General features: G+C 40.1%; 1 protein-coding gene across 1 annotated transcript in view; it reads right to left on the bottom strand.

Moving 5' to 3' along the window:
- The window catches only part of CHSY3 (chondroitin sulfate synthase 3), a 285,290-nt gene extending 269,835 nt beyond the window's left edge, over positions 1 to 15,455 (bottom strand). Inside the window, exons 1-2 of the mRNA XM_039236680.1 lie at positions 14,648 to 15,455; positions 11,723 to 12,006 (exon numbers count right to left, since the gene is read on the bottom strand). Of these exons, the coding sequence (XP_039092611.1) occupies positions 11,723 to 12,006; positions 14,648 to 15,455 (1,092 nt within the window). The remainder of the gene's footprint in view (positions 1 to 11,722; positions 12,007 to 14,647) is intronic.
- Positions 15,456 to 15,672: the final 217 nt, after the last annotated feature.

The following is a 15,672-nucleotide window of genomic DNA, read 5'->3' as shown; positions in this document are numbered from 1 at the left end:
GCCTGACATGGGGCACAGACCCACAAACCCCAAGATCATGAACTGAGCAGAAGTTGATGCTTAACAGACTGAGCCACCCAGGTGCCCTGGGTTTTTTGGTTTTGTTTGTTTGCAATTGTGATGAGAGCTGGGCTGTATGGATGCACTGAATCGCTGTATTGTACATCTGGAACTAATGTTACACTGTATGCTTCCTAACTGGGATTTGAATAAACCTTTAAAATAAACAATAAAAAATGTTAGTCTAGAAAAGGTGGGAAGATGTATACTGATTGCAGGCTGTTGCGCTGTCCATTTACCTTTTGCTCTCACTTAAGTGCATGCAGTGTCTCTTAAAATAAGAGACAATTTTCCATTTTCTTTTGAAATACTAGGCAACGTTAAAAGAGAATGAGGCGCCTGGGTGGCTCAGTCAGTTGTGTCCCAACTCAGCTCAGGTCATGAACTCAGTTGGTGAGTTCAAGCCCTGTGTCCAGCTCTGCACTGACAGCTCAGAGCCTGGAGCCTGCTTCAGATTTTTTGCCTCCCTCTCTCTCTACCTTCCTCTGCTCATTCTGTCTGTCTCTCTCTCTCTCTTAAAAATAAAGGAACATTTAAAAAAAATTTTTAAAAAAGAGAATGACAATTTTTTACTTTAAGAGAATGACATTAACGAGAATGAGGTAGCAACAGAAGAGTAACCCCAAGAAATGTTCTTTATTGAAAAAAGCAACATTCACAGCAACATGCATAACATACCACCTCTTGTGGAAAACACAAATTCGGGAGGTGAGCAATACTATACAAGCACACTCAAACATGCAAAAGAAACTCTGGAAAAAAGAGTAGACATTTGGTAGAGGGAAGGCCTTTCCAGGCAGATGAAGGACAGAAATTGAAAGCTTTTTAACTGTAACTATTTTTATGCTTTGTTTTTGAACCATTTAATAATATTACTGGTTCCAATCACCAAATAAATTTTGAATTGTAAACAATTTAAAAAACCAATGACTCATTTTAATAAATTTTAAACAAACTTTTTAATGCTATGGTTTTGGCATGACTTTTCTTTTTACATTTTAAACCATAACTGTTTCATCCATGAGTGAAGCTTGCCTAAAACAAATGTATTTATGTAGTCTGGTAATACCTACAGCACAGCCATACTCCTACCAGCTTAATCTGAGAGAACAGCTTTGCAGGCCTCACACTTCCACTGAGAAGTACTAACAAAGGACTGCAAAGCTGAACATGGTGTCTGGCTTCATCTCCTCCTACCCCTTATCCTCTCTGATCCCACTCTCCTGGCCCCTTATCCAACGCTAGCTTCCCTTCTGCCTTCTGGCAAATTCTTGACTTGACGCCTGACTGCTTTTGGCTGGAAAGTTTCTCCCTCATGTGGTTCAAATATCATCTTCTTAGCAAGGCCCCCCTTACCACCCTATTTCACACTGCACACCCACAGTCTTGTATTCTCTTGGCCTTCCATCGGTGATTTACTGTCTTTCCCCTCTCGAAAAGAAGGCAGTGATTTTGCCCATTTCTTTTTTTCTTTTTCTTATAGTGCTAGGAGAATCGGTTGTTCAATATGTATTTGTTGAATAGATAATAAATAAAACTCAATGTATTCAAAATGGAACTCCATTTTCTTCACCCTCTGCCCACGCCTGAAACACACCCATCATCCACACTCTCCCTTCTTCTTTCATCCTCTGTCTCTGGGAATAGTACCAGCACATGAATCCAAACCCCAGGAATTCCCTTGTAACTCTCCCCCATTCCACCCTGTATGTAACCAGTCACCTACTTCTATCTTTCATCTTTTACTCTTTCATCAAGACTCATCCTTCATGGGTCTGGTCCCATAGCATCCTAACTCTCTTTTGTTACTATCCCTTGGGACAGAAGCTTCCAGTCCATCCTTCCATGCTACAACCATTACCTGTATAATCTGATCATGGTGTTCACCAATGAAAAGAATAATCTTCAAAGCTCCCCATGATCTATGGAACTGATTTTCCACTCTGACTACTCACGACAATTGCCCAGAGATTTTTTAACAATACTACACAAGGGCTTCATTACTACCGTAGTATCCAAACCAATGACATCTCTCAAGGAGATTCTAAGAATCAGTGATCCATAAGGTATAATCCTAAACCTCTGAAGATGATACACAAGGCCTTTCCTGAGTTCTACCAACCACTTTTGAGCCTCATTTCTCCTACCTGCAGACATTCTGGAAGCAAACACACTATTTGCCATCTTGTTCTTCCACCTTTGCCTCTGATGCATCCTGATTTACCAGGCAATGCACCCGTGCATGACATCTAGTTTGAAGGAAGTACTGTGCTTGGCTGTTCTCCTTGGAGACTTCTTCCCTTATATTCCTGTGTATCCTATATTTTCCTCCATTACCAGAGTCAGCTATAGCATGGGCATGGAAATACTTATTGAAAATGACTGGCTGAAATCAAATTTACCCAAATAAATTTTTAAATAAGTTACTGCTCCTGCAATCAGACAGAACCTATGTTATCTTTTATCTTTTGGAGCTCCAAGTCAAAAGTCAATGTTAATGCAATCAAGTCAATGAAAACATTCCACCTATAATTTTAAGAACTCTATTACTGTACATTACTCAAACAGGTATTAAATATTAAACAGGTATAAAAACTCAGGCTTTGCATGGGTTAAAAAACACTTTTTTCCTAAGAATGTTTTAAAATCTATCTTTAGGGGTACCTGAGTGGCTCAGTCGGTTGAGCTTCCTTTCAACTTTGGCTTGGGTCATGATATCACGGCTCGTGGGTATGAGCCTCGTGTCAGGCTGTGAGCCTGCTTCAGATTCTGTGCCTCCCTCCCTATGCCCCTCTCCCACTTGCGCTTTGTCTCTCAAAAATTGGTAAATGTTAAAAAAATTAAAAAATAAAATAAAATTGATCTTTAATTTAAAAAAGAAAAGAGAGTAACAGAAGAACCATGAAAATCAGACCATAAGAAAACCAACAGTTATGAATGATGGCTTTAAATTTATTGTCTTGGGGCGCCTGGGTGGCTTAAGTCAGTTAAGCGTCCAACTTTTGCTTAGGTCATGATCTCGCGGTTCGTGGGTTCGAGCCCCGTGTCGGGCTCTGTGCTGATATTAAAAAATAAAATAAAATAAAATAAAATAAATTTATCGTCTTAAATCCAGTCACTAACTCTTTGGAACAGATAAGTAACAAACAGACAGAAATGCAGAATGCTAATTTCCCTCCTAGGATGCACCCTAAGTAAAACAAAACAGAAAGTCATTTTTACGGAATAAAGAATGGACTGGATATTTGAATACAAAAAAAGCAATTTAAAGAAAGTTATACCGAGGTCTAAGCCTTACAGCCACATTAGAATCACCTGGGGAGTTTCAAATATCACCTATGTGGCAAGCCTCACCTGTAAGATTCTGATCTAATGGGTCAGGGATGGGTTCAGCATTAGAATTTTCCAAAGTTCCCCAGGGGATTCAGTTGTGAAGTCAGGCTAAGGAAATACTGAATCAGCACGTTCCCTGCTACAGCAAAGCCCATCTTTCAGAAAGCAACTGCAATAAACCCTTTCCAATCAATGAATGTTCTCTCTTTCCCATGAGGGTAAAAAAGAATATGAACATTGTGCACTGGAAAATATTAATAGTAGTTAAGAGTTATACAGGACTTATTATGTGTCAAGCATTATTCCAAGACCTTCTAATACGCTGACCTTTTTATGCCTCACAATGGCTCTGTAAAGTTGGCACCATTTTATACCCTTCTGCTTCTGCAAAAATAGCTAACAGCTGCAGAACACTTAACTCTGGCAGGCATTATTCTGAGTGCTGTTATATACATTGATTCATTTAATCCTCACAACTGTTATAGGAAGTGGGTCCTGTGATTATATCAATTTGATAGATGAGGAAACTAAGGCACAGAAAAGTTAAGTTACTGTCTCAGACCTTAGAGCTAGTGAATGGCAGATCTGCGACTTGAGGCCAAGTATTTCACCTCTAGATATGATTAAAAACCAAAGTCCTGGTGGCCTGTGCTCTACAGAAGGCAAAAAAAATATATTTAGATGCCATCAAATCACTAAAGGTGCCTTTGTTTTACTGCTCTTTAGAAAAGTAATGCAAACGAGAGGAAGATGTTCACCTAAGAAAACGCAGAGGACCGTGGGATCCCAGGCATGCATCGCTAGCGAACCCAAGTGGAGCTCTCCTGACTTAGAATGAAAGAGAAGAATTCAGAAGGACGACAAAGATGGGAAACCCAACTCTGTTCAGACGTGAAAGCAAGACACGGGTTAGAAGCAGGACGCCCTCCTCCCTGTGAGCTCCAGGAGGATAAGGAAGGTCTATGTGTGTTCACTGCTGACGGAAATGTATTTGGGCAAGTGACAGCAGCTGGCTACGTAAGATGTGCGATGACTGGGTTCTAAGGCAGACTATTTTAAATTTATTTTACCACTGTAATGTTTCTCATACTTCACAACACTCATCATGGATACTAAATATCTTCGATCCATATGCAATTTATTTCTATACAAGGGAACATTAGATTAAAAAACATTTTTTCATTAAAATGTTGATTGATCATTCCATATTTTCATTTGGGCAAATTTTACCTAAAGTTAAATTTATATTTATATAAAACTTTAATAATAATTATATAACTTATGTGATTATAAATTATCAAATTAATGAAAATAGACATTTCTAATAATCAACTCAACAGCGAGGGAACCACACTGCTAACTCTAGGCCAAGTTAGGAATTCTCTCGGACGTCACTCTGTGCTCCTCAGGTGGGACAGCTCCTCAGGTTTGATTTTCCATGTGTAGCTAGTGTTTCTATCATCCTCTTGATTAGCAAAGCACAATCATGTATCTGTCCTTAACCAATGGGTTCTCACCAGAGTCACATGTGTAACTCAAATGTACTGTTAGTCAATCTAGTAGAAAACATCTTAGTGAGAAGTAATATCCATGAAGGGCTTTCTAAAAGCTATTCTAAATTTTAAACTAAAACCAAGTAAGGTGGGAGGCAATGGTGCACTTGAACATGATTGCATTGTCTCTAAGTAGAACTCCTCATGCAGAACCTCCATCTGTGTTCTGCTCCTGGTTTATGTTGAGGTGATTTACAAGAAATACTGAAGCAATTCATAGTGTTCTACTCACAGAAGTGGTGCTGAGTTGTTGATTCCTCAGAGCTTTTCTCCGTTCTATGGGAAAGAGCTCTTTCAGGTCCCCGTATCTAGGTAAAGTTCTCTTTACTGCCAGCAAAACAGGAATGCCATTCAAAACATCTGAATTTAATGTTATTGCATATTATTTTTATTAGCATGCATACATTTTTAAACTACCTCTTTTTAATGAATGAAACTTAAAGAGACAATGAGAAGCTCAGATGCCACTGACAGTGAAGAAAGACAGAGCTTTAAAAATTATAAACGGTGAATAAAGATTTTAGAAACTCAAGGTATTAAGAAATCCATTCATTAGTTAGTTCCAAAACAGGGTTTGCTGATTTTTTTTTAGCATTATTTTGATTTAGTTAATTTAGAAACTTATACTGTACTATAAATGTCCAACACCTTTCTAAGACAGGGTCACCTTAAATGCCTGCCATCATTCAGAATGATTTGTATGTGGTTAAACCTTAACTAGAGTGCTGTTTAATATTTAGGATAGTAAATGAAGAGAATGTTAGAATTCTGAGGAACTGTAACCCCTTAGTTTTTCAGTTTACTCAGGCTTTCTTACTGTTCAATAATATCAAATAATAACTCAGATGACTAAAGAGACTGAGTTTTTTATTTTAATGAAGTTTATGGTTAGCTCAAATACCTCATTATTAAAAGGCACACCTTTGCGCAAAACAAGTAACATGCCATAATAAAAGTAAAATGCCGTATTAGTTATGTTACTGAATACATTTCTTTGTATAATGAGCACTAATTCACTGGATAAAAAAGAGACTGAAATAAATGTTTCTAAAAACATAGGGTTTTGTTTTTGGAGACCAAGACAAAGCAAGCGGAAGTAAAAAATTGACTTGGAATTTCTTCAGGATATTAGTATACTTATGATCAATTAAGGAGGAAGACTATCCAAAGCTTTTAACCTAAAATAGTACTTAGGTACTACATAAGAACCACACCACGTTTCTCCTTCAACTTGGAATACAATTTTATTTTGTACAAGGAAGAAAACAATGTAGCAGAAAAGAAACTGCATAAAGTCAATGTAGGATGATTTCATCTGACAAGCGGAATGGGGGTGGGAAGGGTAGGTGTGAGCAGCTTACTGCTTTTAGTTAAAAACTAAACTGTGAATAAGAACCAAGAAAAGATGTTTGAACGACTGAATTTTAGATCCAAATCCTCACTTACGCTTTTCCATACATATTAACATACTCTGGGGGCATAAACCATGTTCATGATACAGCAAAATTAGCGTTGCAGAAGAGTGAAGCCCATAAGTGACAGGAAGATGCCAGGAAGAATCTGCAATAGCCCTTTAAGAATGCCACAACTATTTTAACCTTAATGTTATGTTATGTAGAACTTTTATGTAGTTAAGTTGTTTATGGTATAGCTCTCTGGTATTATAAGCCCAGAGAAACACTTCCAGAACATATCCTTTTGTGAAATAATGGAATTTTCTAGGGTGTTTATAGCCTTTAGGGGGCCAAGATGAGACATAAGGCATTCTGGCTTGAAATTAACTCTTTAAGGAATCTAATAAAAAATCTGTTTAGTCCTAAGAAATGGTTTTTTAAGCCCACAGAGAAGGATCTTTATCAATATAGAGCTATATTTTATTTGAAACAACATTTAATTGAATGAAATAAAGACACAGGCATTCTTTGGCTCCATTTAACTGTAAACATTAAAAAGATAAATACACACTGTTTTGAAGAGGACTCTTAGATGAAATGTAAAACTCTCTCATAGGAAGAAGAGAATCATTGAAATTAAAATTACTTTAATGTTTGAATATAAAGGATCGCACTAAAACAGAAACCAAAGAAACGGAACTTGTAATTCTCCTAAGACACAGGCTGAAAGTGAATTGGCTGAACTTTTTTTTTTTAAACAGTGAGGACTTTCTAGTTCCTAAAAATACACCTACAACAAAGGAAGTGTAACTATTATATGATACACAATTCTAACAGCCAAGTTGGAAAAAAAATTCTTCAGTAAATTACAGTATTTAAAATACACATCTCATTCTCACCAGAAGATAACTTCATCTTCTAGAGAATATTTTAATAAAAATTTCACCATGCGGGTTATCTGCCTCAAAATATCAGGACTCGTATGCATACCTGGGCCAGGCAGTTAAAATAAACATGCAAGGAGAGCCTGTTGTTAGAAATAGGACATGAAAGGGACTGAAGACTGCTGGCCTCTCCTAACGGCATCGAAAAACACAAACAGAAAACCTTAAAACACTCCATGAGCCAAACAGTGTTTAAGAGCCATATGCAGCCTCCCAAGCTGCCAGATTGCAGCTCAGAGAACTAGAAAAACAGTAGCCAAGATACAGCTCTACCAAAAAAGTGAACTTAGCCAACAGTAAATGCCAATAAATTGTCACACTCAGAGTGAATAAAATAGAATGATTTTTCACGAACATGCTTTAATTAGTAATCTTCACTTACACAATGTGAGGTACAAATGAGTACAACAGCAACCCATGAAGTGTGTTGATTATTAACATCTGCCATATGTCCTTGGACTCTAGACATTTCTACCTCCAAATAGCAAAGGGAGAATCATAATCCTGACTCTCCGATGGTCTCAGGCACTCAGAGAACCAGAACATCTGAGGTTCATCAGCAACTCAAGGCCTCTTTACTCAAAAGAGGTCAAGCCATTCCTGGGCCCTAAGCGTGATCTGGGTGCACATCCTGTGATAGGCCAGAGGGGCTGGCCTTCATAAGCACAGTAATTTATGGAGAACTTGAGGAAAAGTGGTACATATCAAAATGCATTTGTAATCTATTTTATGTATCATTAAATATAGAAAGAAAAAAGTAAAAGGGGAGGGGATGACAGAAAGAGAAACAAAGCAAAAAGCCCCCATGCAATTTTCCCAGACCATGAGGATTCGGGGAGGAAGTGAAGCCATCCATCACTTTGTGAAAAAGTGAGCATCACAGGAATAGGTTCTAGCTACTTGAAAGCCAATTTCCTGGGTGTTTAGATATAGGTTGACTGCAGAATGAGACACTATAACTTCTGTTTCTACTGGAAATTCCAGAGAAACTCAGAAAAAGAGGCTATCGTTCCAGCAACCAATCTAGAAAGCCAACAGTAATTTTTTTTAATATAGAGTCTGATATGTTTAGGATTCCTTAAATATGTATATTAGATCATCACTTGTTAGATAATATTTTCCATGCGGTTTCTTTAAAATAAACTATTAATATGGTGCTCAAAGACTGAAGGAAATATTTGTAATGCATCATTTAAACATGCAGACTTCCATGTTTTATAATAAGTTCTACTGACATTGACTCCCCAGACTTCTAAAATACTGAAAGATACTGATTTCTTGGTCTTTGCCCAAAAAAACCTTAAAGTTGGATTCTATAACCAAAAAGAATTCAGTTTTAGTTGGACTCTTGATATACATAAATCATCATTACTAATAATTACTAAATGAAATAAGATATCAATGAATCCATGTTATGTATAATACACGATCTATTCAGCAACAATTACTGACAATTTACTGTGTGCTAAGCACTATATGAAGGGCTTTACACAGATTATTTCACCATTTCCCTTAATCTTCTCCAAAAACTATGTAGTAGACACTGTTATAATGTCCAATTTCAATTGAATTAAATAAGGCTCAAAGAAGTAACCAGCAAAAGACAATGGAACTCAAACCCATGTTCGAGGTTATCCTCTCCCTCAATTGTGCTAAATTGTATATAAAACAGAGAAAGTACACTTTCACTGAATGGTAAAGAATACTAGAAGATTCCTAGGTTTTATAAAAATTATAATTTATCATAAAGAAAAGCTACATAGTGTCTAGAGTTTAATTATGTGTGTCCAATCTTCTTCCTGGAAGATCTTCAAGCCTGATTATCATTTTTAAAAGATAGTATTACATTATGAATGCTTCATATATTTAAACCTAAAATTCATAGACAGTGCTCTTAACTCTGAAAGAATTTTTATTAGGAGGAAAAGCCAAACAAAATCCTGAAATCCATGAAAGGTATAAAGGAAATTCAAGATTTTAAGAGAATTCTATCACAGATGGTTCTTTTAAAGGAAATAAGAAAACAAAGTTAAAGATCACTTCATAGCTTGTTATATGACCAGTGTACAATCTCATCTTTACTGAGGATGCCAATGTACAGTAAAATAGATTACTCTTTTCAAATAATGTGAATAGTAGCAAAGAATGGATATCATTTGAACTAACCTAAAATCGAAACTGGAAAACCCAAGTTTGACTGTGACCCAACTGATCTACTCAGGAGTCTCATAAAACACAGAACACATCCTAATATTAAAATTCTTAAATTATTACTGAATTGTGTATTTATCATTACTAACTTCATTAACAGATGCTATTTAATAAATATTTTGGCAATGAAATTTTCCATCATTCCTTTAAATAAGACCTTGAGACTTAGTATTACCAAAGCAATGCCTCCTAGATATACTGTTTAAACAGCTCTTTAAAAACTGAAATTCCAAAACAAAGGAAATTCTATGTAGTTATTTAGGAAAACATAAAGTCAACCTTCTAAAACAGCACAACTTTAGAGAATATTTTTTTTGCTAGGAAAAAAGAAATGATTTCTTCATATAGATTGTGAACTCAGTGATAGCCTAGTATGAGTGCAAATTTAAATGTATTTTGAAAAGTTAATGAAAATACTGTGGTCGTGAGGTTACATCTTGTAAGATTTGGAATCCCTTGGTTTATCTGTTCTTTTATGTCAGTTTATGATAAGACCTAAAGTTCCACTATAAAATGCCTATATTAAAAAATAAAATATTATGTCAATTCTTGAGCCACGTAGGTCACCCGAGTTTATTTTACTCTCCTCGGACATAAATAGGTACACAGCTAGATGAAGATTTTAGATGCACAGCAGAATCAATGAAAACTTGAAGGGAAGGACATTTACATGAGAGATTTGTTAAAACTTTCTATGTGATAGTAAGGCAATAAAGTATCAAATAAAACGATAAATTTCCATCTCTATTTTTAAATACAGATAATTCTGTTTACTCATCCCTACAGAGTAAATGTCTCCAAAGTAGTATCTTCATATAAACAAAATCAACCTAACATGTTTTCTATACTGTGTATTTATTTTATGCCTTTCAGTTACTTTTATATTAAATGGAGAAACAACTATCTTTCGGTGAGTTTATTCTAAAATACCTATTTTTAACTATAATGTTCTTACATTGCAAACATTTTTATTCTACAGGGTAGTCATAGTTATATGGAAGAAAAATTATGATTTTATGAAAATGAGGTATATAACAATTTTAAATTTGCGAAGTACATATTCCAAATAACTATTTATTGATAATTTTTACTTTCTGTAATAGATAGGAAATATTCCCCAAAGTGTAAATACTACAAAGTATTAAAAATAAAGCAAAAGTAACTAAATTTTAGGATTATACTTCCAAAAGAAAAATTAATGGGACTGTGTGATCTTGAGGAATCATGACTTCACAAGAAACCTATTTTCATGTTTCTTCTATGTGGGGAGACATGAAAATTTTGAAAAGATAAATAAAAGAGTTAAGTTATAACTTAAATATGTGTGTATTGGGTAACTGACTATATCAACTCCAACGACTTGAAAACCAAACTACTCAAAACTGCAATATACTATTTAAATATTAAATCAAATTTTACTAAGACTAACCTTTAGAAAAACTACTTGAAACAAAATTGTATTTCATTTCAAAACAAATTTCTGAAGGAAAAAAAATCCCAGAGTATTTCATAAAACTAATTATCACAATAAAAAGAACAGTTCATAACTCAGAATATATAAATAACAGCTGCTGTTCAGGAAATAGAAAGGCAGACAGCGACCAACTGTAGTCATAATATTAAAGTTACTTAACATCTTCAGAACTTCTATTTTCCCAGAGAACTAGTTCCCTTTATCTTGTGAATAAATCTATCATAAACGATAAACTATGAGTTAACGTTTCCTATGATTTAAAAAAAATACATGTTAAATTTCCACATGAAAATCTTCCATGAAAACCTAAACTATTCGTAAACAAAGAGACGCGATTATATACCTCATCAAAACAACAACAGCAACAACCAACTGAGTACCAAACGCTCCAAGTCACAACCCAAGAGAATAAAATTAGTCCTCTTGCTAGAGACAGGGAATGGATAAGCACATAGAGAAACACCAATAAAGCAAATAGAGGAGAAATAGCATCTTGCAGATAATGTGATCATATATACAGGTTCCTGCTTAAAGGTAAGGGTCATGCTGATAAAACCAAAAACAAAAACAAAACAAAAACGCCTCCCACAGGCCTCGGCTCTGTGAAGCAAGTTATTCCCCACAATCACCCTTGTGTCCATACACGGCTGATGCTGTCATTTTCAAGCAAGAGAATACACATAGTCATTGCCCCAGACAATAAACTGGCATGCATTTATAACATGTGAACACTTTCATCACAGCCTGTCTTACCTCATAAGACCAGACGCACTGAGTTCCACCAAAGCGTCGAACACACCGTCCTACTTCCACGTCCTCATGGGTCGTGTACATTTCTCTGAGGCATTCACCAATATGTGGCACCATCCTCCTGAGAACCTCTCGACTGAAGATCATGCCAGGTCCTCCCATACAGAAGTTCTCTCCAGGCTCCAGCCCCAATTTTCCAAGTTCTTCAATGTTCCCCAGGCCAGTCTGGCCCAGGTAGAGAGGCTTGCTGCTATTCAGTGATCGAAGGAACTCTTCTAACTTATCACCTACAAAGAGAAAGGCGACAATCTCTCCTTTTCCTAATTTCATAATTATTTGGAACATACAAAGGAAAGGCCTTTCAACCTCGTGCACAAACTCCCCAAAAGTCATAATACAACTGAAAGGAAGAAAAACCTCTCTGAATATTCTATTATTTTAAAACTACTAAGTTTCAGCTACTAATCAAGTCATAATAGAATGTTACTAACCTTTTAGTAAAGGTCGCTGGAAAACCTCAAGTGTAACAATCATCAGACTCTTTTTTAATAAAAGGTGAGATTATGATAAGGAGAATAATGATAAATTTCTTAGCATATCTGAAGTAATGATAAAATTTTCAGAAAATAATAAGTTATATTTAGCGTTGATTGGCAGATTGTTGATATCCGATAAGTAGTTTTTCCTGATAATTTGGTTGTGTTTTGTCCTAAACTAAACTTCAGTCACATACAACACAAAAATTGAGGAAGATAAAGAATATTAAAGTTGTGTTGGAATTTAACTTTGGAACTTTGAAAAGCACCATTTTAGAAAAAATAAATATTTGTTAAAATAATGTAATTGGTTTCCTTATACTATGTTAGGTTCATCAAGAAAAACCATTTAAATGGCAAACTGTGTAGCTGAAATAAGTTCAAACACATTTGGTATTCTACAAAGTGATACAATGAAGTAGCCACCTTCTTTATATTCCGAGTCAGCATCTTTACTATCAGTTTTTGATGAGAACCCATCTGCATTTATCTTGATGCCACACCACACCCACCCACACACACACACACACACACACACACCTTGGATTTCAGTGAGGTTCAGCTGACTATTATTGGGTTCTTAATTCAAAAAGCATTTCATTCGGGACAGAGATGGGAAGAATATGGCACTTCAGTGTTCTGAAGGACAGTCTTTCAAGGCATTAAGAGACATGACAGAAGTCGTGCGTTTTAGAAATTCTCTGTGAAGTGTGGCAAACTTCACAAAGGCCAGGAAACCTTTGTGACTTTAATGACACACAGAAGACAAGGGGACTAGAAGGAACTATCACTTATAGGTAAAGATATCTATACATCTTTTTAAAACTTTTTTTATGTTTTATTTTATTATTGAGACAGAGAGAAACAGAGCATGAGCGGAGGAGGGTCAGAGAGAGAGGGAGACACAGAATTCGTAGCAGGCTCCTGGCTCTGAGCTAGCTGTCAGCACAGAACCAGATGCGGGGCTCGAACTCACGAACCACGAGATCATGACCTGAGTCAAAGTCGGCCCTTAACCGACTGGGCCACCCAGGTACCCTAATATCTATACATCTTAAATCTGTAAAGATCGTGTATTCATCAGAAACGCAATCATTTATTTTTGTATCGAATTACCAATGGCATGATTTCACTCTTCCCAACCTAACCCCAAGAAATCTCTAGTTATTACCCTGCACTCACTCCCTTATCCAAAATGGATTTTGTTTTTCCTTGAATCGTGTGAAAGAGTACCTGGATCAGAAGAAACCGATGAGGCTTTTGAGGCTTTCCTAACAGTAAGGAAGGGCTGCCCCCCTTTGACCAAGAAGCTGCGAAATGTAGGAGGCAAAAGGAGACCCTAGTTCAACAGAACCCAACTACGTTCCTTGCGTCCATCTCCATCCCCACAGCTGGCGGTACTGGAAAGATTTACGCCCGCTCGTAGGAACTTCTCTCTGCTGAGTTTAGAAATCCTTGGCCAGAGCCACCCACACTGAGGGCGGAAGACCGCGCCTCTTTTAAAACTAAGTTTTCTCCTACTGTGGCTGCGCGTGGTTTTGGGGAAGGACTTCAAGCCTCTGCTTATCGCCGCCGCCACCAAGATGGATTGGAAAGGAGCCACACTAGTGCATGCTAATACAGCCTGGAGCTCCTGGGGTCTGGATGATCCACCCGCGCTCTTGCCTTCTAGCGCACCACCGATTCCTGAAAATGCGCTCCTCCGCCCGGGGTTTTATTGAGGTGGGGCAGGGGGCGGGGTGGGGGTTAGGGGCCGACTCGGTGCAACCCTGTCGTGGCTGGAAGCAGGTGCGCGCTGGAGCGGTGTGGGTGCTCAAGGGCTCCCGGTACGTGGGGGGTCGTAAGAGGGAAGGATGCGCGGAGGGAACATAGCGAAAATAATTCATCTCCTCGTTTCTGAAACTGCGCTAGATCCAATTAAAACAAAGGGATGTGGGATAAAGCGAGAACACCCTTTTCCAGACCGGCTCTCGCCCGCTTCCTCCGTCTTCCCTTCCTTCACTGAGGACACGCCCCTCTGGACAGACTGGGAAGCGACTACCACCCGGGCTTTCAGGAGAGTAGGAATCGCCTTTGGTTAACCCTAAAGTGCCTTTCCTCAGCCTTCACACAGAGTAAAGACTAGGGGCAAGCGCTGGGCGGAAAAGAGAACAGCAAGAGTGAGGAAGGCGAATAAAACCGGTCAGGTGTGAGGAGGGTCCAGACTGCAGCGGAAGAGAAGAGGCCGGACTGGGGATGGTGGGCGGATGCGAGGGGTGGGGACCGCGGGCAGGGGCTGCGGGAGCCCTGAGCACGTGCTGGCAGCCCAGCAGAGAGGGGCTGGGCGGAGATTAGGGCTGGTTGCAGAGAAAAGGGGGGGGGGCAGGTGGGACAGGCGGCGCTGGGAGGTCACCTTTGATGTAGACATCGTCGTCGGCGCGCATAAACCACTCATACTTGTCCAGGTAGTGGTCGTGCATGTACTTGATCATCATGAAGGACTTTTTCTGGGGAGGGTAGGAGTCGTCCACCCCCGGTAGCGCGATGACAGGCAGGGGCGGCGGGGGTTGGCTCATCCCGGCGATGGGGCGCTGCTCACTGGAAAAAAACTCCACGCGGCCGGGGATGAAGCGCGCCCAGGTCCGCTGCGCCGCTAGCGCGCGGCTGCCCATGTACTTCTGCGCGGTCATCACTCCCACATACAGGAAATCCCGGGGCCGGGAGCTCGGGGCGGCGGCGCCCCCGTCCCCGCTGCCGTTGTGGCTACTCCCCGGCCGGCCGCTTCTCCGCCGCCCAGCCGCGCCCCCGTCCTCCTCCTCGGGTTCCCCTTCGGCCACGGGGGCGCCTGGCAGCCCGGTTGCGCCTTCGGGCTCGCGTCCTCGCCGCCGCTGCTGCAGCGGGGGTGGCTGTTGCCAGGGGCTGCTCCGAAAACTGGTTACTCCGAGCGCTGCCTCCGGCAGCGGCGGCCCCTGAGGCTCCTGGCGCGCGGGGGGCGGCGACTGCTCCAGCCGCGGCCGGGGCTGAGGCTGGGGGAGCGGCCGCTGCGCGCCAGCGCCGGGGCCAGCGGCCGAGCGGCCGTAGTAGGAGCAGAGGCTGGAGCCGCGTCTCTTCCTCTCGCTCAGCTCGGCCACTCTGGGGGCGATGAGCCAGGACGCGGCGGTGAAGCCCAGCACGAGCCCCAATGCCACGCTCACCCACGGGCGCCGGGAGCGCACGGCCATCGCGACTGCCCCCGGCGCGGACGCTAGCGGAGCGGCTGCGGCGCTGCGCGCGGGTCGCCCGGCTCACGCCCGCCCCTCCTCCGCCTCGGCGCCCCCAGCCCGGGCCGCTGCCCGCCGCCGGCTCACGGTCGGAGCGCTCCGGGCGCCTGGCCCACTGCGGGTTGCAGCCGCCGGCCGCGCTCCCCGCTCCGCTCGAGGTCCGGGCTTCGAACGAGGG

Source organism: Hyaena hyaena, unplaced genomic scaffold (genome assembly GCF_003009895.1).
Source record: "Hyaena hyaena isolate Hyena2069 unplaced genomic scaffold, ASM300989v1 scaffold_115, whole genome shotgun sequence".
Taxonomy (NCBI): Eukaryota; Metazoa; Chordata; class Mammalia; order Carnivora; family Hyaenidae; genus Hyaena; species Hyaena hyaena.
This window is presented reverse-complemented; position numbering and strand designations above follow the sequence as displayed.